Source organism: Myxocyprinus asiaticus, chromosome 27 (genome assembly GCF_019703515.2).
Source record: "Myxocyprinus asiaticus isolate MX2 ecotype Aquarium Trade chromosome 27, UBuf_Myxa_2, whole genome shotgun sequence".
NCBI classification, from domain to species: Eukaryota; Metazoa; Chordata; class Actinopteri; order Cypriniformes; family Catostomidae; genus Myxocyprinus; species Myxocyprinus asiaticus.
The window spans coordinates 44,358,828-44,383,192 of NC_059370.1; the positions used below are offsets into that span (position 1 = coordinate 44,358,828).

Consider the following 24,365-nt stretch of genomic DNA (forward strand, 5'->3'; position numbering starts at 1 on the left):
TGTTTGTCAGCACGGTGAGATGGTGATCATTAGAGACGACCTCTACAGGCTGGGAGTGGCACAGATCAACTTGGAGGAACAGGAAGCAGAAGACATGTGAGACAACGGCGAGGAGGGAGAAAACGTTGTGATCGAGAAGATAATGTTAGTGTGACACAGGGACTTCAAGTTCAGCCAAAAATGAAAAATGCTGCCATTATTTACTCTCCCTCTTGTTGTTCCAAACCCTTAATGCTGCTGTTTTTTTCCCATGGAGCACAAAAGGAGAATTTGGAAGATTTTTCACACAGCTCTTTTCCATTCAACGACCTCCAAAAACCCTTAGCAACCGCCTAGCAATGACCCAGAACACCCTAACAACATCCTAGCGACCACCTAAAAAGCCCTAGCAACCACCCAGAACACCCTAGAGACCAACCAAAACACCTTAGCAACTACAAAGCAATCACCCAACAACACCCTTGCGAATGCCCAGAACACTCTAGCAACCACCTAGAAATCCCTACTGACCACCCAGAACACCCTAGTGATCAACAAAAACACCTTAGCAACTGCTAAGCAATCACCTAACAACACCCTCGCGAATGCACAGAACACACTAGCAACCACCAGGAACACCCTAGCAACCACCTAGCGACCACCCAGATCACCTTAGCTACTGCCTAGCAACCACCCAGAACACCCTAGCTACCGCCTAGCAACAACCCAGAAGAACCCTAGCAACGCCCTAGTGACCAGCAACTGCTTACCAATCACATGCGCTGATTTTTTAGATCTGAGAGCTTCGGCTCATCGGAAGATTTAAAGGAAAATTCCAGGTTCAAAACAAGTTAAATTCATTCGACAGCATTTGTGGCATAATGTTGATTACCACATAAATTAATTTTGACTCGTCCCTCCTTTTCTTAAAAAAAGCAAAAATCGAGGTTACAGTGAGGCACAATGGAAGTGAATGGGGCCAATTTTTACTGGGAAATCCAGCTCAAGCTGGTAGCTGTGATCTGGGACATGGTAGCTGGTCCATGCTGGTCATGAGCTGGTCCAAGGTGTAAGACCAGCTTAGACCAGCTACCAGCTTGTCATACCAGCTCAAGGTGGTCAGGCTGGTTTTTGGAACCATTTTAGAACCCCATTGACTTCCATTGTAAGTGTCTCACTGGAACCCGAGTCGAATACAATTTTTGTGGTAATCAATATTACGCCACAAATGCTGTCGATTGAGCTTTACTTGAATTGAACCCGGAATATTTGGATCTGTTCATATGACTTTAGAAAGACATTTTGGACAGTCATGAAAAATAATTACGGGAAGATTTTTCAAAATGTCTTTTTGTGTTCAATGGAAGAGGGTTTGGACCTACATGAGGGGGAGGATTTTTATTTTCGTGTGAATCATTTCTTGATTTAAAGCAGGTTTACTCTAAAAAGAGAAGTAGTTTAAAATACAAGAGCGAAACTGTTTCAGGCGTTTCATTTTTTGACAGCTCTGCTGAGAGATTCTGCTTTTCATGCATAAAACAAATCCTCCATGCTTTATTATTTATTCATAACTGATGTCATGCTCTGACTCACAGAAACGCGTGTCATTGGCTTTTCTGGTCCACTTTAAAGGCAAACATTATTGGCTACTGAAACCGTTGACATGATAAAAGCATTGACCTCACAATCTCTCTGCAATAAACCACATTTTTACTCATAAAACAAGATCATATGATATTTTTCATGGTTTATTAGTAGCTTTCAGTAGCAGTTTCTCTAGTAAAAATAAAACAAAGGTCTGTAGATATAGCCAAAGTACAGAATTCATTCATGGCAAACTTAAAAACTTATTTTCATCCATATCAAAGACATACAAATTCAGTCTACAAGACTTCATTGATTATGTCTTACCGAAATATCTACACAATATAGGAATACTCTGCATATTGATTCAGGAAAGTAATTTTTCATATTCTGCATTTTTAACAATGCACCACCCCAAAAGACAAATAAGCATACAATATATATTACTGGCAGTTTGTGCTTTGAGAAAAACAAAAAGTAATCACATTTTAAAGCATTTTTGTCATGCAACTTAAAGGTACTCTACATGGCAGTGAGTGTCTGATGTAACATTTGATAATAAAAACATTTCAGTTCGGATAAAAAAAAGTTGAGAACATGAAGCACCTTGAGAATAGAAGAATAAACCCAGAGACTGAAAGAAAATGTCAAATAAAACATGCATCTGTTGCCAGTTCTAAAAACTAAATCTGAAATTAAATGTTTTTCTATACGAGCTCCTAGAAAACATCAGCTCTCATTTCCCGCATGCACAATTATCAGTGAGGAAAGTGTTTATTTAAGCAAAGAAGCGAAGGTTTGGTTTTCTTCCTGAAATCATTCTCTCTCACAGACGGTGCGGTCAAGTCTTGTAAATGTTTTCCTGACTATTTAAAATAAGAGTTCACTTTGTGTCATTCCAAACCCATATACTGTTGTTTTTTCTGTGCAACACAAATGGTGTCTATCAAGCTCCCTAAAGGATAAAAACACCTGAAAATAAACGATGATAGGAAACAGAACAGCAGATTACTATTATTATTAGTCATCTGTAATAATAAAAACGAAAAGGTTGCATGAGAATGCATTTAACCTTTGGTCATGTAAAAAAATGAGATGGCGACCGGCAGACTTCAGAAACGTTATTGCACCAACAGCATGTCAATATTTCACCAGTTCTAGGCGTGGATCTGCCCTCCAAACCCGCACTATCATTGCAAGAAGCTGTAAAATACTTTGTTTGCCAAGTAGGATTGACTAAGAACAAGAGCAGGAGACCAATAGACTCACTAACTGAATGAATGATTTCATATCTGTCAATTTAATGACCTTTGACCTCTCACCCGACACAACCTCATGAAGTTCAGTGCAGAAATAATGATTTCGGTTTAGTTGCGTCGATTTGCAGCCAGCATGGGATGGGAATCAGAAGGAATAGTGGCTCCATTAACGATTCTTTTAGCACTTTTGAAGAAGAAATATTTGGAAATAAGAATACAATACTTTTTGCATTAACTGCCCTCAGCAGTCTGTGTTTACACAGTATCTCTCATTTGAATTAATTAATACAGATACACAGTATGAGTTGTTTTTTTATGAAATAAAATAATGAAATAAATCAACAATCTTCCCACAAGCCGTAGGTACACATACATAGAAACAGCTCTTGGTTCATTTTGATGAAATAAATGAATTGCGGTTCAACTCATGAGTAATTTGTTCAGGAATCAGCTTCACTGATCATGCTCTTTGTTTTGTGTAGATTCAAAAGAACTGACTCATGAGAGTCATTCGTTCTGGACTCGAACTACACTGGTCGTGTTTTGTGCTGTAGATTCAAAAGAACTGAATCATGAGAGTCATTTGTTCAGGACTCGGACTACACTGGTCTCACTGTGTGTTTTGCGCTGTAGATTCAAAAGAACTGACTCATGAGTCATTTGTTCAGGACTCAGACTACACTGGTCTCACTGTGTGTTTTGCGCTGTAGATTCAAAAGGACTGAATCATGAGTCATTTGTTCAGGACTCAGACTACACTGGTCTCACTGTGTGTTTTGCGCTGTAGATTCAAAAGAACTGACTCATGAGAGTCATTTGTTCAGGACTCGGACTACACTGGTCATGTTTTGTTTTGCACTGTAGATTCAGAAGAACCAACTCTTGGGGGCCTGGGTAGCTCAGTGGTAAAGACGCTGACTAGCACCCCTGGAGTTCACGAGTTCGAATCCCAGGGCGTGCTGAGTGACTCCAGCCAGGTCTCCTAAGCAACCAAATTGGCCCGGTTGCTAGGGAGGGTAGAGTCACATGGGGTAACCTCCTCGTGGTCACTATAATGTGGTTTGTTCTCGGTGGGGCACGTGGTGAGTTGAGTGCGGATGCCGCAGAGAATAGCGTAAAGCCTCCACATGCTGTCTCCGTGGCAACACGCTCAACAAGCCATGTGATAAAATGTGCGGGTTGATGGTCGCAGAGGCAGCTGGGATTCATCCTCTGCCACCCGGATTGAGGCGAATCACTACGCGACCACGAGGACTTAAAAGCGCACCGGGAATTAGGCATGCCAAATTGGGTGAAAAAGAGGAAAAATCCAAAAAAATATAAAATAATAATAAAAAGAACCAACTCATGAGATTCATTTGTTCAGGAATTGGACTTCATCAGTATATGTAAAGAACCGACTTGTGAGAGTCAATTTTTTCATGAATCCGGCTTCACCTGTCAGGCTGTGTGTTTCACGCTGTGGATTCAACAGTGATGCTGTGTTGCTGCTAAACGGTAATGCAGTAAACATTTTCAGAGTATTTTAGCATGGTATCCCGTCCATATCGGTGGAAGCAGCACATTCAGGAACCGTTAATGGAAGTCATGAAAATCATTAGGTTCTGGTGTTTATGTAATAATCTTTTTTTTTTTTTTTTTTTTTTTAAATGAACCGGTTCTAAAGAATAATTTAAATAATGCACAGTATTATTTCATGGCAAGAAATATTTATGGCTGAAAGTTTTAATTTTGGACCCTGTATGAAGATTACATGTGAATTACGTGTAACAGCTGATGCACACGTACGTTTGTTTGTTCGTTTGTTTGTTTGTATGAGATTTTCTTTGATTGCGAAATCAATGACACGACTAACATGCAGAACATCTATAAAGTGGAAGCGGAATATGCTGCGTATGCAAATAAACTGCAACCCCAACTGCTTTTCCAACGCTCACAACAGAGAAGTTGAGTTTAACCCAGAGCACATGTCAAAGGAAAACCAAATCTGAGGTTGGGTTTTTGACTTCCAAGAGATCTAAACCCTAAAACTATTTGAGAAGTGAAACCGGTTAATTTAAAAACAACACGCAGAAGAGTTCATCAGTGGTTCTCAAAGGGTAGGCCACGACCCAAACACAATGCTGAATGCAACTAATAAAATATAACCAACAATATAGTCGTGCATAGTCAGGAGAGCAAATATATAGACTTGTTAACTTTTAAACGCTTCCCGTATCTTCAAGTTAAAAGCTGTGCGGCCAAACAAACTCGACAGTATTTTGACACTAATTCATCGGTCACTTGGTAGAAGCTCGTCAAATTTCACAGATGTTAACATGGACAGGATGTGTGACTCAAAAACCAGTAAAAAAACAAACACCCAGACAACATTAAATACAGATTCACTTGCATGTGGGCTTAAGCAGTTACTGGATAATATCGATGAATGTGAAAAACAAAAACAAAAAAACAACACGCTTAAACTGAGCAGTGGAGCACAAGATTGTTTACAACAGCAAAATACCCGACCGACTGTAAAATCACAAGATGTGACTGTGTGCGTTTGATGACCAACAAACCGAAATGAATTGCATTTCAACACTGAACGGTTCGTTTGTGATTGGCTGTTTACATGCATCTGTCAGGGGTTGTTTATGTAGATTATGAAACTGATAGGAATGCATGAGTTAGTTTGACTCTTAGCACATCTGGTAGTTATTTGCTTTCATGAGCAGTTGATCCTCTTCTTCCTGGTCACATGATGTCTCATAGGACTCCTCATTGCACTTCACTGGGTCACATGACTCCAGTTCTTCTTCATGCGCTTCGGATTGGACGTTCTTGTACTCTGTTTGCTGCAAAAGGAATGGGAAAATTATGGGATACCACCAGTTGAATTTTTAACAAGATGTGTTTGGAATAGCACACGACTCTAACGACTTCTAGATCTATTTACTGTACAAATAGTAAGTTTGGTAGTATGCTATTTTGAACATGGCTACTACACTTGGTTAAGGCTATGTTCGAAATAGCATACTACTCTTACTACCCCCCAAGTATGCAGTACATGTAGTGAGCATATCCTGTAGTATGTCAAACTTTGTTTTACGCAAAATCATTATTCATTAGTGATCCACTGATATTGGTTTTTAACTTCGTGCAACCCCACATCAACATGTGTGGGCGTTGTATTTTGGCTTCGGTATATGCAACGCATAATTTAAATTAATTTGAACCGACTGAATACTGTTCACAAGACTCTAAAACTCATTTAAGGGTTAATCTTCTGGAGCACCGCGTCACGTGACACAACAACATGATGACGATTTCTGTGAAGCACTTCTACGGGTGCAGCGGCGACAAAAGTGCCTCTGGTAAGAAACCTCTTTAAGTTTTCTGACAGAAACCTATTTGGTTGTAAAGAGTAATGATAAACAATTTGATGAAAAAATATCTGACTTACTATAGCTTGGTATTATTTAAAATTCATAACTTAGTCCCGCTGTCCACATATGTGGACATCAATTTTTAGGAAAACTATTTATATTTTTGGCTTGTTTATTAGCTGCTACAAATTACAAATAAAAAAAGAGAAATAGGAAATGTAAATAAATTATTGTAATTTATTGTAAATAAATCCTTTGGACTGTTCCTCTGCATTTGGGTCTGTTTCTCTCACTATCGCTTGTTACAAAAAGCACACAGCAGTCACGCTCGGGTCTCAGGAGGTCAATGACCGATACGGTACTGATTATTTTGTGTTTTAGTGTCCAATAATCAATATGCATAACCGATTTTTTATTTCGTTTTTATTACCCTCTCACTTAATTAATATTTAAGATCTAAAGTCTTTTGTGTCTAACTTAATCGGTAAACCCAATATTAAAGAGCCGATAACCAATTAAGTGAAAAAATGTAAACACAGGTTAAAAATATCGGTCAAACCGATTATCGGTCGATCTCTAATAACCTTATTTATATATTTCTGAGATGATAACCGGAGGGCACTCGCAGAATTAAACATGTAACATAAATCAGTCATGTGTCAACAATTTAGTAACACTACTGTTTTAAATGTTTATGGTTACATACTGCAATATATCAAATGCTACATACTACTATAACTGTTTTTGCAATTCATAGATAGTATATGCAATTCTGAATTTGTAGACCATTTGTAGAAAGCAGTATACAGTGTATTCTGTGCAGTGTGCACTAAGCAGTACACTAATATTCTGTTCACAAGTCATTGTGCATGTTTTCCAGATCTCTGAGCAGGTTTATGGTTTATAATAAAGCTGTAACCTGAGTTTACCTGCTGGTCAGGTGTGTCTCCCAGCATCCTCTCGATAAGTTGACTGATCTTACTGAAGGTCGGTCTCTCAGCGGGTTCCAGGTTCCAGCACATCTTCATGATTGTATACCTACAAAACATTACATGTGGTTAATGCACAACAACATGAGTCCAAATCATATTTCTAATGAGAATCACAACTGAGAATAATAACAAACATTCAAACACTTGTACACTCAAGAATAAGATTTACGCATTTCAATTTCACATTAAATTGAATAGAGTCATCTTTAATTAAACAACAAAAATAAATAAATATTTTTAGCTTTACTAATTATATTTTTATAAACATTACACAATTCAATTTTGTTATGAAACTGAAATTCATAAACCTTAAAAATAGGCAAAAATATTTTCAAATTGTCACATAGTGAAAGCAGATCAAAGGCCTCTTGTGGGTTTGTTTACATATGAGTTTGTTACATACACGGAGTTTGAATTAACGAGCATTCCGTTGGCTCATTCGAACATTCCGTCAATGTAAGTCTATGGGATTTTTCTGACGTTTGATTGTGCACTATGTGAAAACCGTAAGTCCGATCAGTTAGAAAAGACACAGCATGTTATTCCAGAACAGTCTGAAGGTCTGCACCAAGTTTGGTGGATGTTGATTGAAAGCTGTAGGAGGACAGTGTTAGAAATTACAATAACAGGAATTTGATGGTGAAATGTGCTTAACTGTCATGAAAATAAATGTCACAATGCAAAAAGTAGCGACACTACTAGCTTAGCTCTATTTTTCAGTAGCGTGACAGTATAGTTCATTCATTCTCAAATAGTGCAGATGTTCCAGTAATTGTCTTATTTCACAACGAATAATGGTGTAGAGTCACAAAACACTACATCACTTTGTATTGTGAACACAGATTTACAGCCAAGTGAACCGAGCTGGTAGTCAATCACGCTCAAACTCGTCCCCTAGTTTTGGGAAGTCCAAAAAATGTAAGTGAATCAGTTCATTCAGATGTGAATGAATCGGTGAACTCACTGATATGTTGGGTTGAGAAGTCCAATTCATTTAAGTGAATCGATTCGCTCAGACGGTTCATGTGAATGAACCACTTCCGATGAACCTTTCATTAAAATCAGTGCGTCTTTCTTTCTGAAGAAAAATATTTAATTAATTGCTGCTTTCAACTTGCCTTTTTGACTTGCTTATATAAAATAGCCTGTTTTCTTGTTTTATTAGTAGTATTTAATTTACATCATTTGTTTAGTTTCATGTTTATGTTTGTATAATGTCAATCTAATTACTAACTTCATTGTTTCTGTGTCAGATAAACACTGACATAAATACTAACATCCTATATTAAATATATACTGTATATTTAAGTACAGTATATATGTATAGCAAAGTTATTACACAGACACAGTCCACCATAAAGCGACTATAATACACACTACACAGAAAACACACTGCAACACACACACACATACAGAGAGAGAGAGAGAGAGACAATCATACATCAGTTGCAGCTAAATTCATTTTTGAGTGCACACCCTCAGAAACCAATCACTGCCTTAATGTACTTCAGTCACAGTATTGTTTATGTTCATAATGTCTTATAAAATAAGCATTTAACTTTATATTGTATAGTGTATATTGTTATTATAGTTTTTATTTTATTCATTACCTGGCACCTTATTTTAATTCTATTTTTATTGTTATTTGTTACTGTTTTATAACTATTATTTGTCTTGTCATTATCTGTTTTGTGTATTAATGCTTTGGCAATATTGTATGTAAACACAATCATGCCAATAAAGTACTTTAAAATGAACTGAGAGAGAGAGAGACAGACAGAGAGAGAGAGAGAAACAGACAGACAGAGAAAGAGACAGACAGACAGACACAGAGACAAAGAGATAGACATACAGATAGACAGACAGACAGACAGACAGACAGATCGACTGACCAACCGACCGACAGATGATAGATAGATAGATAGATAGATAGATAGACAGACAGACAGACAGGTAGAGAGAGAGAGAGACAGACAGACAGACAGAGAGACAGACAGACAGAATAGATGATAGACAGATGTACAGACAGAGAGAGAGAGAGAGAGAGAGAGAGAGAGACAGAGAGAGATAGATAGACAGAGAGACAGACAGATAGATAGATAGATAGATAGAGAGAGTCAGACAGAGAGATTGAGACAGATAGACAGACAGACCGACAGATAGAGAAACTAACAGATTGAGAGAGAGAGACAGACAGACAGACAGAGAAAGAGAGAGAGACAGAGAGAGAGAGAGAGAGAGAGACAGATAGACAGACAGACCGACAGACATACAGACAGACAGATAGAGAAACTAACAGATTGAGAGAGAGAGACAGACAGACAGACAGAGAAAGAGAGAGAGACAGAGAGAGAGAGAGAGAGAGAGACAGATAGACAGACAGACCGACAGACATACAGACAGACAGATAGAGAAACTAACAGATTGAGAGAGAGAGACAGACAGACAGACAGACAGACAGAGAGAGAGACAGAGAGAGGAGATTGATAGACAGACAGAGAGACAGACAGACAGATAGATAGATAGATAGAGAGAGAGAGACAGACAGAGAGAGAGAGAGATTGAGACAGATAGACAGACAGACCGACAGACATACAGACAGACAGACAGACAGAGAATCTAACATATTGAGAGAGAGAGAAAGAGACAAACAGACAGACAGACAGATAGAGAAACTAACAGATTGAGAGACATAGACAGACAGACCGACAGACATACAGACAGACAGATAGAGAAACTAACAGATTGAGAGAGAGAGACAGACAGACAGACAGACAGAGAGAGAGAGAGAGACAGAGAGAGGAGATTGATAGACAGACAGACAGACCGACAGACATACAGACAGACAGACAGAGAAACTAACATATTGAGAGAGAGAGAAAGAGACAAACAGACAGATAGACAGATAGAGAAACTAACAGATTGAGAGAGAGAGAGACAGACAGAGAGAGAGAGAGACAGACAGTATGGAAAAGCCAGAGTGTGTGAGCATGAAATGTGTGTTAAATGAAGCCCTTTAGTCTGATCATGTGTTTAACATGCAGAACTAAAGATTCATGCAGCGGATGATAAAAAAAGCATCAGACAGAGCGAGAGAGAGAGAGAGAGAGAGAGAGAGAGAGAGAGAGAGAGAGAGAGAGAGATTGACTCACAGATCTCCCATAGAAAATATCAACTCAACTTCTCCACTTAACCGTTAGAGAGCCAGCGTAGCAGAGTTGCAATGTTGGTTTAAAGCAATCATATAATACTTTTTTTTTTAAAGGTCCTTTGAGAAAATTGGTGTCTTTATAGGCGAAACTGTAGCTGATACTCTGAGCTGTGTCACAATAACAGTTTGGGAAAAGAATTACATATTGAATGCCACAGCGTGCTAAAAAGTCACACAAAATTCACCTTATATAAAAGTAAAAATCAAGGTTTTTAAAATCAGTGGCTTCGTCAAAACACTTTCGAGGAGGAAAAAAGAAAATACATCATCTACATGAATGCTTGGGTTTCTGGGGGTCAGGTCATAATAAATGATTTTCTAGAACAAAAATAAAACAAATCATTTCTTGATTTTTCATCTGTTTTAATTACCTGTTTTTTGTTTAGTGCTGATTCACAGAGAGAACATGTATTGTTGACATCAGCGGATGCATTGTGTATGTTAATAACTGCTGTAAACATGATTTAGTCTCATATCACAATCACAGACAATCAGAACCATGAATACATACACTAACAGACAAAAGTGTGGAAAAGCTTTGTATGATCTTAAACACCTTTCGATCTTCTGCTTAAATGCTTGAACATTTGTTTCTAGACAAATATCAGTTTATATCTTTATATTATCTATTTTAAAATGGATCAGAGAGTAAAAGGAAAAGCAGCCAACATGTGTGCAGAGCTGTACTGGCAAAGAATGTAAAATAAGATGGTTGTGATTTTGTTTTTTGTCACGTCATAATAATTTCATGGTGTTATTTCATGGTTTTTATAACTGCTATTATTCTAAAATGAAAAATAAGTAATGAGTATGTAAGTATTTTGGTAGCACACATTAAGACAAATATCATTTCACTTACATCTCTGGTGATGCAAAGTCCGGTCTGGACATCTGATATCCACATTTAATCATTTTATAGAACTTTGAGTCCACTAGGATGTTGGGATACGGGCTTTTACCTGCAAAAACATTGACCCAAACAGAGTTAGTCATAGAACATCACACTATACTGTACCTCAGCAACAGCTTTTCACAAAAGAAATTGCCCCATTAATAATTCACCCCAAAATCAGAAGAATAAGAAATTAGATTTTGCATAAGAAATTTAAAGCAATTTTTGAACAATTAAGACTTTTTGCATTTCTCCCAAATTCTCATTGCTGAAATTACATCTATGCATAAATAAATAAATAATAAAAAATTACAGATAAATGATTTTTTTTATATATATAAATATTTAATATAATTGATATAAATAAAAATGATATATTTTAATGTATCTCAAATGTTTATTTTTTTTATTTTTTTAAAACATTTTTTTTTTTAAAATAACCAAAATATGACCCATTTTGTGAGATTTACCCCAATAAACTATCAAAAAATTGCCAAAAAGTGCCATATAAATACCATGGTGTTTGAATATGGTGATCATTCAGTACAATACACACTCAAAAAAAAAAAAAAAAAAAAAAAAATTGTAAGATTTCTGCATTTCAATTTCCCAACAAAATTCCATAAAGTAGAAGTAACAAAAAAAACAACAACAACAACAATGTATATATATATATATATATATATATATAATTCATTTAATTTAGTTAAAAATGACACTTTAATTTAATAGAATTTAATGACAATAATATGTATATATATTATTATTAATAATATTTTATTAAATATTGAAATGACTTCAAATCGCTCTACTCCTGATAGTGCCATAAGAAAGTTTTAGGCCACTATCAATGAGAATTTGGGGGGAAATGTGCTTAATTGTCATGAAAATAATGTCACAATGCAAATAAATAAATAAATAAATTTTTATTAATTTGACTGTTAAAAATGACACAATTTAATCTGATGGAATTTTGTTATGAAATTGCATATGCGTAAATCTTAAAAATAGGCTCAAATATGGTATATTTTTTCAATGCGTGTTATTACAAAGGGACCACAACAGTGCTCAATTGTGAGGGTAGGCTATGTGCTACATTTATGAAAAAGACAATGGAAATCTGGCTATTAATATCAAATTCTTTTTTTTTATTAAATATTTAAAAGTCTTCAAATTCCTCTATTCCTGTTAGTGGCATAAGAAAGTTTTTGGACACTTCAGTTACACTTAAATATGTCTGAATATCATTACATTAGATAAGAAAATCAAAAATGCTGCTGGAGCTTTTCTAAGGAGTGTCTTAAGTGTCCAAATACTTGTTGGAGTCACTGTGTATTATAATAGAGTAAAGTTCTGTAGAAATCATCTCTCTCACCCAATGAGAATATCTCCCAAAGTAGAATACCGTAAGACCAGACGTCACTCTGTACGGTATACACACAGTCAAAAATACTCTCCGGAGCCATCCACTTCACTGGAAGACGAGCCTGAACGTTATAAAAGTAAGTGAATATTTGTTTAAGTTATTTTAGGGGAAATGGGAGCAATATCTGTAGAAATCCCTTACGTTTCCTTTGACTACGTAGTTGGAATCATTCATGATGTCACGCGCTAGACCGAAATCACAGATTTTAGCCACTCGTCTGTCAGTCAGCAGAACATTTCTCGCCGCTACATCTCTGTGAATGCACTACAGACAAATGCATTAACACATCACCATTCAGACACGAAATGATTTATCCATGTCATTTAATGTACTTATGATATTTCTTGTTCTTCAGATGCAGGTCACATTTATTCTCGTGAGGTTGTGAGCTGTAATTTTAGTGCCATGACTCACGTTTTTAGCGGCGAGGAAGTCGAGTCCCTGAGCCACCTGATAGGAGAATCTGAGCAGATCATCCATGTCCAGCGGCCACGAGTCGTCTTCCTGACACTCCAAAGAAGAACCTGCGACACAAGAGGAAATGCTTCAATTCTAACAGATTTGCAGGGAGTGCTTTTAAGTTTTAACACTTTACATAGATTTCAGATTTCTGTAAAACAGTCTGAAATTTTGAAGATTTGCAGGTGTTTGTGGACTCAGGGGATTGTGGTTTGTTGACTGACCCAGAACCGAGTTTGCTGGTCTGGATGCGGCCGGTCTCATGTCCAGATAATTCTCAGAGCAGGTGCTGGAGATCCCGCTGTCACTATCATGATAAAAGAATGACAACATGAAGGTATTAGAACATTTAAATTCAAAAGTGGTATTATGCTCAAAGTCAGAGTCAAAGTTCAGATCGACCCAGTGTTCGTGTTTCTAAATGAACCTTCGGAAATACGCTCGGTCAGCGGTCACGTTCTTATAATCCGTCGCCGGCTCTGGAAGGTCTGGAATGGTCAAGACGAAGTTCAGGAAGTTCTCCACTTTGCCGCGCAGGAAGTTCAAGAGGTCGCCATGGCAACAGTATTCAGTGATCACCAGAACTGGGCCTGGAAGTAAACAAATATACACCTTATCCAGGATATGTCTACTAGATAATCCAACTAAAACCAGCTTCAGATGGTAACTTTTTTTTAACTGTATTAACTGGGGCAAGTTGGTCTACATAGTTGATAGTTGGACTACCAAGCAGTGGACTTAGTTTCAACCTGGTAGACCAGCAAAAAACCAGCTTGATCATCTTAAATGGGTATGAGCCACTTTTTCCAGTGTAGATAATTAGAAGACTGAATGAGCGCTAGGTCAGACTGAGTCTCACCGCCGTGTGTGCAGGCGCCCAGAAGATTCACGATGTTCTTGTGCTGTCCGAGGTGACTCAGTATCTTCAGTTCTGACATCAGAGCCTCTCTCTCATCAGGATGAGCGCTGGCTGCTCCCAGAATGTAACACAACACAATTGATTCACTTTTGATATCAGTGACGCATGAAAAATGTTACAAGCTTGGATCAATAAACAATTGATAAGTTGTGTTGCTGTACATTAATTCACATTATGGTAGATATTTCTCCTAAAATAATCACTGTTGTGGTACCATGGTATAGTGATGGTATCAGATGGTAATACCATGGTACTTTGATCTTTACCATGATAGTGAAAGATTACCATATTCATATGCCATGTATAATAAGGGTTCTCATTATAGCACAAATGCAAATAACATTAAATATTTCTGGGAGCTTAGATTAAACTATTTGACTAATTAAAAGAAATAGTCCCCATAGGTTGCAAATTCATTGCAATGTGCATTAAATCTCTAAAACTCTCATCCTCCACAATATTAATCGCTTGGCAGACTGTGACTATCCACTTTTCTACAGCAATCGTGCAGCTGCATTCACGATTCACGTCAGGGCGTCAGTGCTAGCCTTGTTCTGCTTTAGTGCTAGCACTGCCCACATAATGATAATGATACTTCATGGTACAATGGTGTGCAGGTGAACATGGTATATACCATTTAGCAAGTGCTATGTGATTTTTTTCTGACCTTTCAGCATTTTCACAGCAACACGAATGACGTTGTCGTCTTTTCCCAGACCGTACGCTGTGGCCTCCACCACTTTACCAAAAGCACCTGCGCCAAGAGTTTTACCTGCACACACAAGAGCCACAATCACTCCATCAGCGCTTCACATACAGCATGTGTCAGTGTCTGTGAGCCAGTACACACCAAGCTTTAGTTTGTCTCGGGGAAACTCCCACTTCTCATTGTATGGCAGCTGTGTGGGGTCGATGAAGGTGTAGTTGTTTCCATTTGTAGCTTCAATGATCTTCCAGCGGATCTCGTATCTGGGTTTCTAACGACACAGAAAAGACAGAAACTAGAGTTCAGTCAAGAGTTAATAACATAAATACAGTACTGTGGAGCAATGCAAGAAGGTATAGTCAACATGAAATGCCATTTAAAACCTATTTTACTTCTGTAATCTGACGTATTGCTGAAAAATGGAAGTCGCTTCAAAAGCAGAACAAGTTATCCCTTTTTTAAGAATGATTATGCAGACGAACATTTGTTTACTTTGGAATAACGTGCACCAATGAATCGTTCACAATAAGACCAGGAATGTGTATCAAGGAAGTAAATAGGGTGAATTTTCCCTACACAGCGGAGCACTCACACACGCGCTCGTCCATAGACATTATGTGTATATTTAGAGCGCATAGACCTTCCTCCCGGTTTTGTCGAATATCTTTACGCTGAGTTGACTAGAAGCTAAGTCCAGGTGTCGTTGGAAAGTGGGGATCCTCCCCTTTGCAATGATGTATGAACGTTATCATCAATAGTTCAGAGCGTATTTTGCAGATGATTTGTTCATCATGCTTTTCTACTGGACTGCATATTTTGTTCTGAACTTCTCAGACACAACATTGGATTATTTACCCAAGCAAGCTCACAGACAAGAAAACAATGGCTCATTTTAAAGAAAACAGCCTAAAGTAAGAGTTGATATAGAGTTAGTGGCTATTTGGTGCTTACAGGAGCAGTGATGAGGGCAGACATGAGACATTTCTATTTTATGACAGATCATATTTCACTTTGTGATTCTTTTGATAAACGTTCAAACTGTGCTATTAGCACAACCAAATAAATTACACAGTCGCATTCCTGAGAATGAGCGCTTTCGTTTGATATATGACATGTCTATATGAAACACTTTCATATTCATTAATATTTCTACATCCCCTCTAGGTGGCGCTCATTTGCAACAGAGGTTTTCAGGTCTTATCTTATTTCATGAAACAAATGCAAAAGTGATGATATTCAATGACAATGAGATTTTAAGCTTTCAAATGGTCACATGACTGACTTTTGTTTCCAGGGACTTTTATTTTGTAATCATAAACTTATACACACCTGGCCCCACCAGAGGGTTGAAGGGGTTAAAGGGGATAGCTCACCCAAAAATGAAAATTATGTGAACACGGCAGGTTTGAACCGACATGAGGTTTTTATTTTTAAGGTGAACTATTCCTTTAATGAAGACTGTACCTGTTTGTATTTGTACAGCAGGAAGCAGAGCAGCAGCAGCAGAACGGTCACCGCCGCCACGGCTCCAGACAATGTACTGCTGAAGAGTTTATCTGAGAGAACATCATGTGAGAAACTCAATCTTAAACCAGGAGAACATGCTTATTTTAAAAGGATCTAAAAACTTGTTTTACCAGAAACGTCCATGGCAAAGGTGTCACTGTCCTGGCCGACAAGATTGAAGGCGACACACACCACCGTCATTCTCTGATTGGATGGTCTTACAGTCAACACGCTCTCCACGCCAACCGTTCCAGACTGTTCCTCCTGAAATTCTACCGTCTGAGTCAGGATTGGCTGAAGACCCGTCGAGTTTTCTGTGCATCTGTCAACAGTCGGTTATTATTATGAACTATAACCAGTGTTTTTCATTCATGCATCATTTTTAAAACACTGTTGCATTTAAATCATTGTAAATATATAATCTTAATTTAATATCTACATACGTGGTTCTGATGCCAGCACACTGGTACCAGAGGATGCTGGGCGCTGGATACCCATATGACTTGCACAACAGTGTTGTGACATTCTCCCATCTCACCATGGTAACTGGTTTCTCTGTTTGGTGTGAAAATGTGTCTTTATCTTGTTAAATGAGACCAAGGCAGTTTTAAAATGTACATGTAAAGAGTCTACTTACTGTACATTTTAATGTCAAATGTAATGGAGGCGTTTCTCATGCTACTTTTCACGTATAGAGTGTAACGACCCATTTCTAAGAAGTTGAGTCTTTTGAGAAACAGCAGTGCCTCGTACCTACAGGATCAAATAAAATGTGTTTATGAATTCCTTCACACTGTGTGATATTACATCAAAAACCGCAAACTCATATTATCTTGTTTGACATGATTGGAAATAAAACAGCTGAAATTGATCAATTAAATGTAAGGATATTAGGACTTGTTTGGTGCGATTTCCATCAATTTTTGGTGCTTTTCTTTTTGTTGTTGTTCCTTTTTGTTTACGCCTATTTTCCTTCATTGCACCCTCAGCCCCCCCATCTCGATGTCCGTTTGCTGTCTGGGGTATGTTGTGCTTTTTACCTGTCGTTATAGCTGTAAAACCTGTGCTCTGGGAGAGATGCATTGTGGGATGTTGGAGTCTCCCAGCGGTGTGATGTCAGAGGAGGATACGCTTCGATCAAAACCCTGAGATCAACATCATCGCCTTCACTGACCTCGATGGACAGACCGCTGTGCGTGAGTTTAGGCGAGAGCTTCGGTGAGAGACGAATGTACGGCTCATCTGTCAAATCACATCAAAGCACACGTCAAAAAAGTTTTAAATTGTTTGAAAGGAAATCTGCTCTGAGCTCCTCTCTTGTTCTCACCTACGACGAGCAGGTGAGTTGTGGAGCTGTTTGCTCCAGCTTCATTCTGTCCCGTACAGGTGATGTTCCCTGAATCAGACAGTTCAACAGCTGGAATGATCAGAATACTCTCGATGGCCAAACGATCTCCTTGCATTGTAGATTTCTCCTCTGCTTGTGGTAACTGGCAGACAAAAAAATGACTTTGGTTTAATTTTTATTTTTTTTGCATCTCCCAATTTTGAATGCCCAATTCCCACTACTTAGTAGGTCCTCATGGTGGCGCAGTTACTCGCCTCAATCCAGGTGGCAGAGGACAAGTCTCAGTTGCCTCCGCTACTGAGACTGTCAATCTGCGCATCTTATCATGTGACTCGTTGTGCATGACGCTGCGGAGACTCACAGCATGTGGAGGCTCGTGTTACTCTCCACGATCCACACACAACTTACCACACGCCCCATTGAGAGCGAGAACCACTAATCGCGACCACGAGGAGGTTACCCCATGTGACTCTACCCTCCCTAGCAACCTTGCCAATTTGGTTGCTTAGGAGACCTGGCTGGAGTCACTCAGCACAACTTGGATTTGAACTTGCGACTCCAGGTGTGATAGTCAGCGTCAATACTCGCTGAGCTACCCAGGCCCTGGAAGCTAATTCTTAAATTCTGAAAGAAAAGGAGGAACGAGTCTCAATTAATTGTAAGTTGTAATCAATATTAAGGCACAAATCTGTCGATTGAGCTTCACTTGTATTAAACCCGAAATATTCTTTTAAACTATATAAATCTATTTTTTTTATTATTTTTTTTACATATTTTAAACTACGAGCATCTAAACAAAGAGTGAAATAAACACACCATTTCAATATTTATTGTGTGAAAATAATTTTGCCCCTAATAAAGTTTTGTTCAAAAGTTAGTGTACTTGTTAACCAAGTGGACAGAAGTGTGAGTAAAGAGCATGCTTGAGATGAAATATAAGACAAAACAAAGAAAAATCAAGGGAAATAATCACTTTTTTTATTTTTTATTGTGCGTTATTTCCAAATCAAGCTGTAATTATGCCACATTACACAAAAAGTGTGACAATAATTATTTAATTGTGTGTATTTAGGATGCATTAAATGTTAGCAATGAAATTAGCCTTAGCAAGATAAAGAAGTCGCTCATTTTATTAGAAAAGCAATAAAAATGTCATTTCAATCAGCATCATTTCCAGCACAGAATTCTATTAAACACAATACAGACTGTTGGACATTTTTTGCAAACAAATGTTTTATTAATTAATGTTTTGACGAGACTGCTTTCTAGAAGTCCACAGTGCTAAAAGTGGCCGAAGTTGAAGAAGCACCCAGACATGCAATGTTTGAGTACATAAAAATCAAAACATATAAAAAAATCTCCAAACAAAAACTTTACGATATCATTATATATTATTATAAACTCAGCAAAAAAAAAAAAAAGAAAGAAAAGAAAAGAAACGTCCTCTCACTTTCAACTGCTTTTAATTTCAGCAAACTTAACATGTGTAAATATTTGTATGAACATAAAATGATTCAACAACTAAGACATAAACTGAACAAGTTTCACAGACATGTGACTAACAGAAATGGAATAATGAGTCCCTGAACAAAGTGGGGGGGGGGGGGGGCGGGTCAAAATCAAAAGTAATAGTCAGTATCTGGTGTGGCCACCAGCTGCATTAAGTACTGCAGTGCATCTCCTCCTCATGGACTGCACCATATTTGTCAGTTCTTGCTGTGAGATGTTACCCCACTCTTCCACCAAGGCATTTGCAAGTTCATGGACATTTCTGGGGGGAATGGTCCTAGCCCTCACCCTCCGATCCAACAGGTCCCAGACGTGCTTAATGGGATTGAGATCTGGGCTCTAATCTGGCCATGGCAGAACACTAACATTCCTGTCTTGCAGGAAATCACACACAGAATGAGCAGTATGGCTGGTGGCATTGTCATGCTGGAGGGTCATGTCAGGATGAGCCTGCAGGAAGGGATATCACATGAGGGAGGAGGATGTCTTCCCTGTAATGCTAAGCATTGAGATTGCCTGCAATGACAACAAGCTCAGTCCGATGATGCAGTGACACACGCCCCAGACCATGACAGACCCTCCACATCCAAATCTGATCCTGCTCCAGAGTACAGGCCTCGGTGTAACGCTCATTCCTTTGATGATAAACGCGAGTCTGACCATCACCCCTGGTGAGACAAAACCGTGACTCGTCAGTGAAGAGCACTTTTTGCCAGTCCTGTCTGGTCCAGCGAAAGTGGGTTTGTGCCCATAGGCGACGTTGTTGCTGGTGATGTCTGGTAAGGACCTGCCTTACAACAGGCCTACAAGCCCTCAGTCCAGCCTCTCTCAGCCTATTGCGGACAGTCTGAGCACTGATGCAGGGATTGTGCATTCCTGGTGTAACATGGGCAGTTGTTGTTGCCATCCTGTACCTGTCCCGCAGGTGTGATATTCAGATGTACCGATCCTGTGCAGGTGTTGTTACACATGGTTTGCCACTGTGAGGACAATCAGCTGTCCTTCCTGTCTCCCTGTAGTCCTGTCTTAGACGTCTCACAGTAAGGACATTGCAATTTATTGCCATGGCCACATCTGCAGTCCTCATGCCTCCATGCAGCATGCCTAAGGCACGTTCACGCAGATGAGCAGGAACCCTGGGCATCTTTCTTTTGGTGTAGAAAGGTCTCTTTAGTGTCCTAAGTTTTTATAACTGTGACCTTAATTGCCTACCGTCTGTAAGCTGTTAGTGTCTTAACGCCCGTTCCATAGGTGCATGTTCATTAATTGTTTATGGTTCATTGAACAAGCATGGAAAACATTGTTTAAATCTGTAAAGTTATTTGGATTTTTACAAAATTATCTTTAAAATACAGTGTCCTGAAAAGGGGACGTTTCTTTTTTGCTGAGTTTAGTATACAGTACAATAGCTTTGTGTGAAAAAGACCTTATTCAAAATCCTCCCCTATAACTGAAGCTCTAAAAATGTTATCTTCTTCATTCAGATTAATAAATAAAGCACCAATGTGCTGCACCAAGAACGCCATTGGTTCTCGCATTGCACCTCTGCAAAATCAGTCTAGAGTAGTAGATTTAGAAGTCTGACTTAAAGTGCTTTTCTGTTGCATTTTTAAAAGTAGAGAATTTCAGATTTTCCAAATTAAATTGCGGTCAAACAGGTCAAAGGTCATACCTTTCTTGATGAATGTGTCCATGTGACATTGTAGTTAAAGTTTGGGTTGTTCGTGGTACAACTGATCTGAAATTTCTCTCCCACCAGTTTCACGTAATTGCTTCTCTTCAGGAACACGTATGGAGGGAAATGCAGCCCTGAAAAATTACATCAGATTTTATTAACATTATCTTTGTGGTAAATGTTAATACTGTAAATTGTTTGTTCACAGCACAGAAGATTTAACCCTTGTGTGAACTTCGGGACATTTTTGACTTCTTCATTTTTGTTTTTTCGATCATTTTGGCTGTGTTAATGCCAACGGCATAAATTTTGCCAAAGTTGTGTATTTTTTGGGGAATTTTGATATTTCAACATCAGTTCCTGTAATACATCTATAATACACTGTGTACACAAAATAGTTACTCTCAGGACCTTCAGGACAAAAATGTCCCCATTGAAACCCATTAAAACTGCAATATTTGATCCCAGTGTCATTAAAGCATAAAATCATGAATTCTATGATATTATGCTTTCATTCCAGAGCTCTGGCTTCAAAATTTACATTTTTAATATCTTCCACCAGATGGCGCCATTTTTCTCATGTTTAGCCTATGGAGCAAATACAAGCTTTTTACCTATTTTCTGTTTGCTGTATTATAGAGCACTGCAGGCCAATTGAATAAATGATGCAGCTAAAATTGTGTGGGTGTGTTGGTATGGATATCTGAGTGTGTTTTGTATGTGTGTATTGCGAAATTTGTGTGTGTGTGTGTGTGTGTGTGTAAAAAAAAACCCAGTGGCATTATATAAACAAACTAGCATTTAAAGAAATGAATTGAATTTGAATGAATATTTGGTAGTTATGATCAGAACTGATGTTGTTTTTTTTTTTTTCTTTGTTTTGGATTTTTCCCCTTTTTCTCCCAATTTGGAATGCCCAATTCCCAATGTGCTTTTTAAGTCCTCGTGGTCGTGTAGTGATTCGCCTCAGGTGGCGGAGGACGAATCCCAGTTGCCTCCGCGTCTGAGACCATCAACCCACGCATCTTATCACGTGGCTTGTTGAGCGCGTTGCCACGGAGACATAGCGCGTGCGGAGGCCTCACGCCATCCACCGCGGCAACCACGCCCAACTCACCACGTGCCCCACCGAGAACGAACCACATTATAGCGACCACGAGGAGGTTACTCCATGTGACTCTACCCTCCCTAGCAACCGGGCCAATTTGGTTGCTTAGGAGACCTGGCTGGAGTCACTCAGCACACCCTGGGATTCGAACTAGCGAGCTAGCGAACTCCAGGGGTGGTAGAACTGATGTTGGTTTAAAACATTAACTCATTGAAAGTGGAAAATAATAATATATAATATTATGGCAGTTTGTTGGCACGGACATTTTTGTCCTCTAAGGACCTCTGAGTAACTTCTTTTAAATTGATGCACAAGGAGTTAATATTTCGACATTTTCGGATTTTGCAATTTGATTGTGAAAACGGACTCACTCTGTATGACGGTGATAGAAAAGATCTTGGACATTTTCTCAACTCCTTCAATTCGAGCGCTACACACATAGTCGGCATTATATCCGGGGTGAACGTTCCTAATCAGAACGCCCTTCCTGGGGTCAAAGGTCACATTCATGCCATAGGGCACCACAGAGCCGTTATGCATGCGGAACATGAAGTCTGTGGCGTTGGGGTTGGTGAGAAGACACGGCAGCATCAGATCTTCACCTTCTTTCCGCACATAGCTCAAAGAAGTACTCGGTGTCACAAAGAGAATGTTCGAATCTGTAAATGGCATGTTAAGATGCAGTTTCACAAGCTGTTTGGTATTATTTCATTTCACTTTACATCAGTACACAGTTTTAGTCTTCCAATGGTGTACAATGGTAGTATGAATCAACCCTTACTAGGTTTAAACCTACAATTTTAACCACTAGGCCGCAATTCCCCATGTGATGCATTTGAAGTGTTTCTTCATTTGCAAAATTTAATTGAAAGCATGTCTTCACTTACCCCTGACAAACACATGAACAGAGGACGACACGTTTGATTTCTTGCCATTCGTGTAAACACACTTATAAGTGCCCGTGAAGTCTACAGAGGCTTTGTCTACACGAAAACTCTGGATGTTTCCGACTCCTTTGGAGATGTAGCGTTTGTGTCTGAACAGTCGTGGAAGCCATGTGACCGGACCGTCACCCTCACAGGTCAAAAGAAGAGGAGATCCAGTGTTGAGAATCACATCAGAGCTCGTCAGAACTTCAGAGTTCACGGTGATCTTGGGTTGAGACAAACCTGTCAATCAAACAGTAGAAAGAGAGTGTTTCATCAGATGCTACAACAATCTATAGGTTAAAGTTTTCTGGAAACTTTTACTCTAGGTCGACCGATGGTGGATTTTGCCGATATGATAACTGAGTTGGTGGAAAAGGCTGATAACTGATCATATGTTTTAATCGATTTATAGATTTTACTAAGACACAGAGGCAACAAGATACCAAAATGAATAAAATTCCAGATGCAGTTATTGTTCAGCCAAAATCCTAATAATAATCAGAAAAAATGAAGATTTGGTGCACAATACGAGCCTTTTAACAAACCCGAAACACACCAGGGACTCTTATTTTGAAATGACAGACACTTGGCTCCATAACAACGCTCTATAGTTAAGTAATAACTTTAACATACAAATATAGTCCTGCGCTCGAGCCCCTCCATTATGACCAGCATGGCAAATACGTTTACCTTAACCTTGTGCGACCCCGCGTCCACAGGTGTGGACGTTGTATTTTGGCTTCGCTGTACACAACGCATAAATTAAATGAATTTAAACCGACTGAATACTGTTCACAAGACACGACACTGTCATTTAAGGGTTAAACTTCTGGAGCACCGCGTCACGTGACACAACAGCATGACGTTGATTTCCATGAAGCGCTTCTACGGGTGCAGCGCCAACAAAAGTGCCTCTGGTAAAAAACTACTTTACGTTTTTTCATTTAAACCTGTTTGGCTGTAAAGAGTAGCGTCTCTAGTTTTGTTTGATATGCCGTTTTAAAAAATCCATAAATGTTTCGCACGTCAGCGCTCTGATAAATATGATGTCCACATATGTGGAAAATGGGACCTTATCAGGGGCGGGTTTACAATTTCTGAGACCCCAAGCAACCAACAAACCTGGGGCCCCATTTCATAATTTATTTTAAATCATCATTTTAAATTCATCCTATCAGCCATTGTAGCCAAGTATATTCAAAATGTTTACTGAAACATAAAAATCTAGTCCAGTTTTCCACAACAGAGTGATTATATATATATATATATATACACATACATATATTTTTGCAAAACACTTTTTTTTGTATGATCAGGGTGTGCAAAACCTACTACACTCGCTAACATTTTGGAATTCAGGTTTTTATTTATTATTATTATTATTATTATTATTAAAACCCAACAGTTATTTATTGTTGTCCAGTTTGTCATAATTTGATACAGTATTATTATTATTACTTTGAGGATTTGTTGTATACAATAGTAATATTTTTGT

The 24,365-nt window shown here is 38.5% G+C and overlaps 1 protein-coding gene across 1 annotated transcript in view; it reads right to left on the reverse strand.

Annotated features, from left to right (window-relative positions):
- Positions 1-1,711: 1,711 nt before the first annotated feature.
- Positions 1,712-24,365, reverse strand: part of LOC127418072 (macrophage colony-stimulating factor 1 receptor-like) — a 29,867-nt gene continuing 7,213 nt past the window's right edge. The window contains exons 2-21 of the mRNA XM_051658447.1: positions 22,829-23,110; positions 22,313-22,600; positions 20,831-20,967; positions 17,629-17,791; positions 17,342-17,543; positions 16,939-17,054; positions 16,745-16,856; positions 16,433-16,623; positions 16,260-16,351; positions 14,940-15,066; positions 14,757-14,861; positions 14,030-14,140; positions 13,598-13,760; positions 13,395-13,477; positions 13,126-13,235; positions 12,853-12,975; positions 12,661-12,772; positions 11,253-11,352; positions 7,120-7,228; positions 1,712-5,659 (exon numbers count right to left, since the gene is read on the reverse strand). Coding sequence (XP_051514407.1) covers positions 5,504-5,659; positions 7,120-7,228; positions 11,253-11,352; positions 12,661-12,772; positions 12,853-12,975; positions 13,126-13,235; positions 13,395-13,477; positions 13,598-13,760; positions 14,030-14,140; positions 14,757-14,861; positions 14,940-15,066; positions 16,260-16,351; positions 16,433-16,623; positions 16,745-16,856; positions 16,939-17,054; positions 17,342-17,543; positions 17,629-17,791; positions 20,831-20,967; positions 22,313-22,600; positions 22,829-23,110 — 2,882 coding nt within the window. The 3' untranslated portion in view covers positions 1,712-5,503. The remainder of the gene's footprint in view (positions 5,660-7,119; positions 7,229-11,252; positions 11,353-12,660; positions 12,773-12,852; positions 12,976-13,125; positions 13,236-13,394; positions 13,478-13,597; positions 13,761-14,029; positions 14,141-14,756; positions 14,862-14,939; positions 15,067-16,259; positions 16,352-16,432; positions 16,624-16,744; positions 16,857-16,938; positions 17,055-17,341; positions 17,544-17,628; positions 17,792-20,830; positions 20,968-22,312; positions 22,601-22,828; positions 23,111-24,365) is intronic.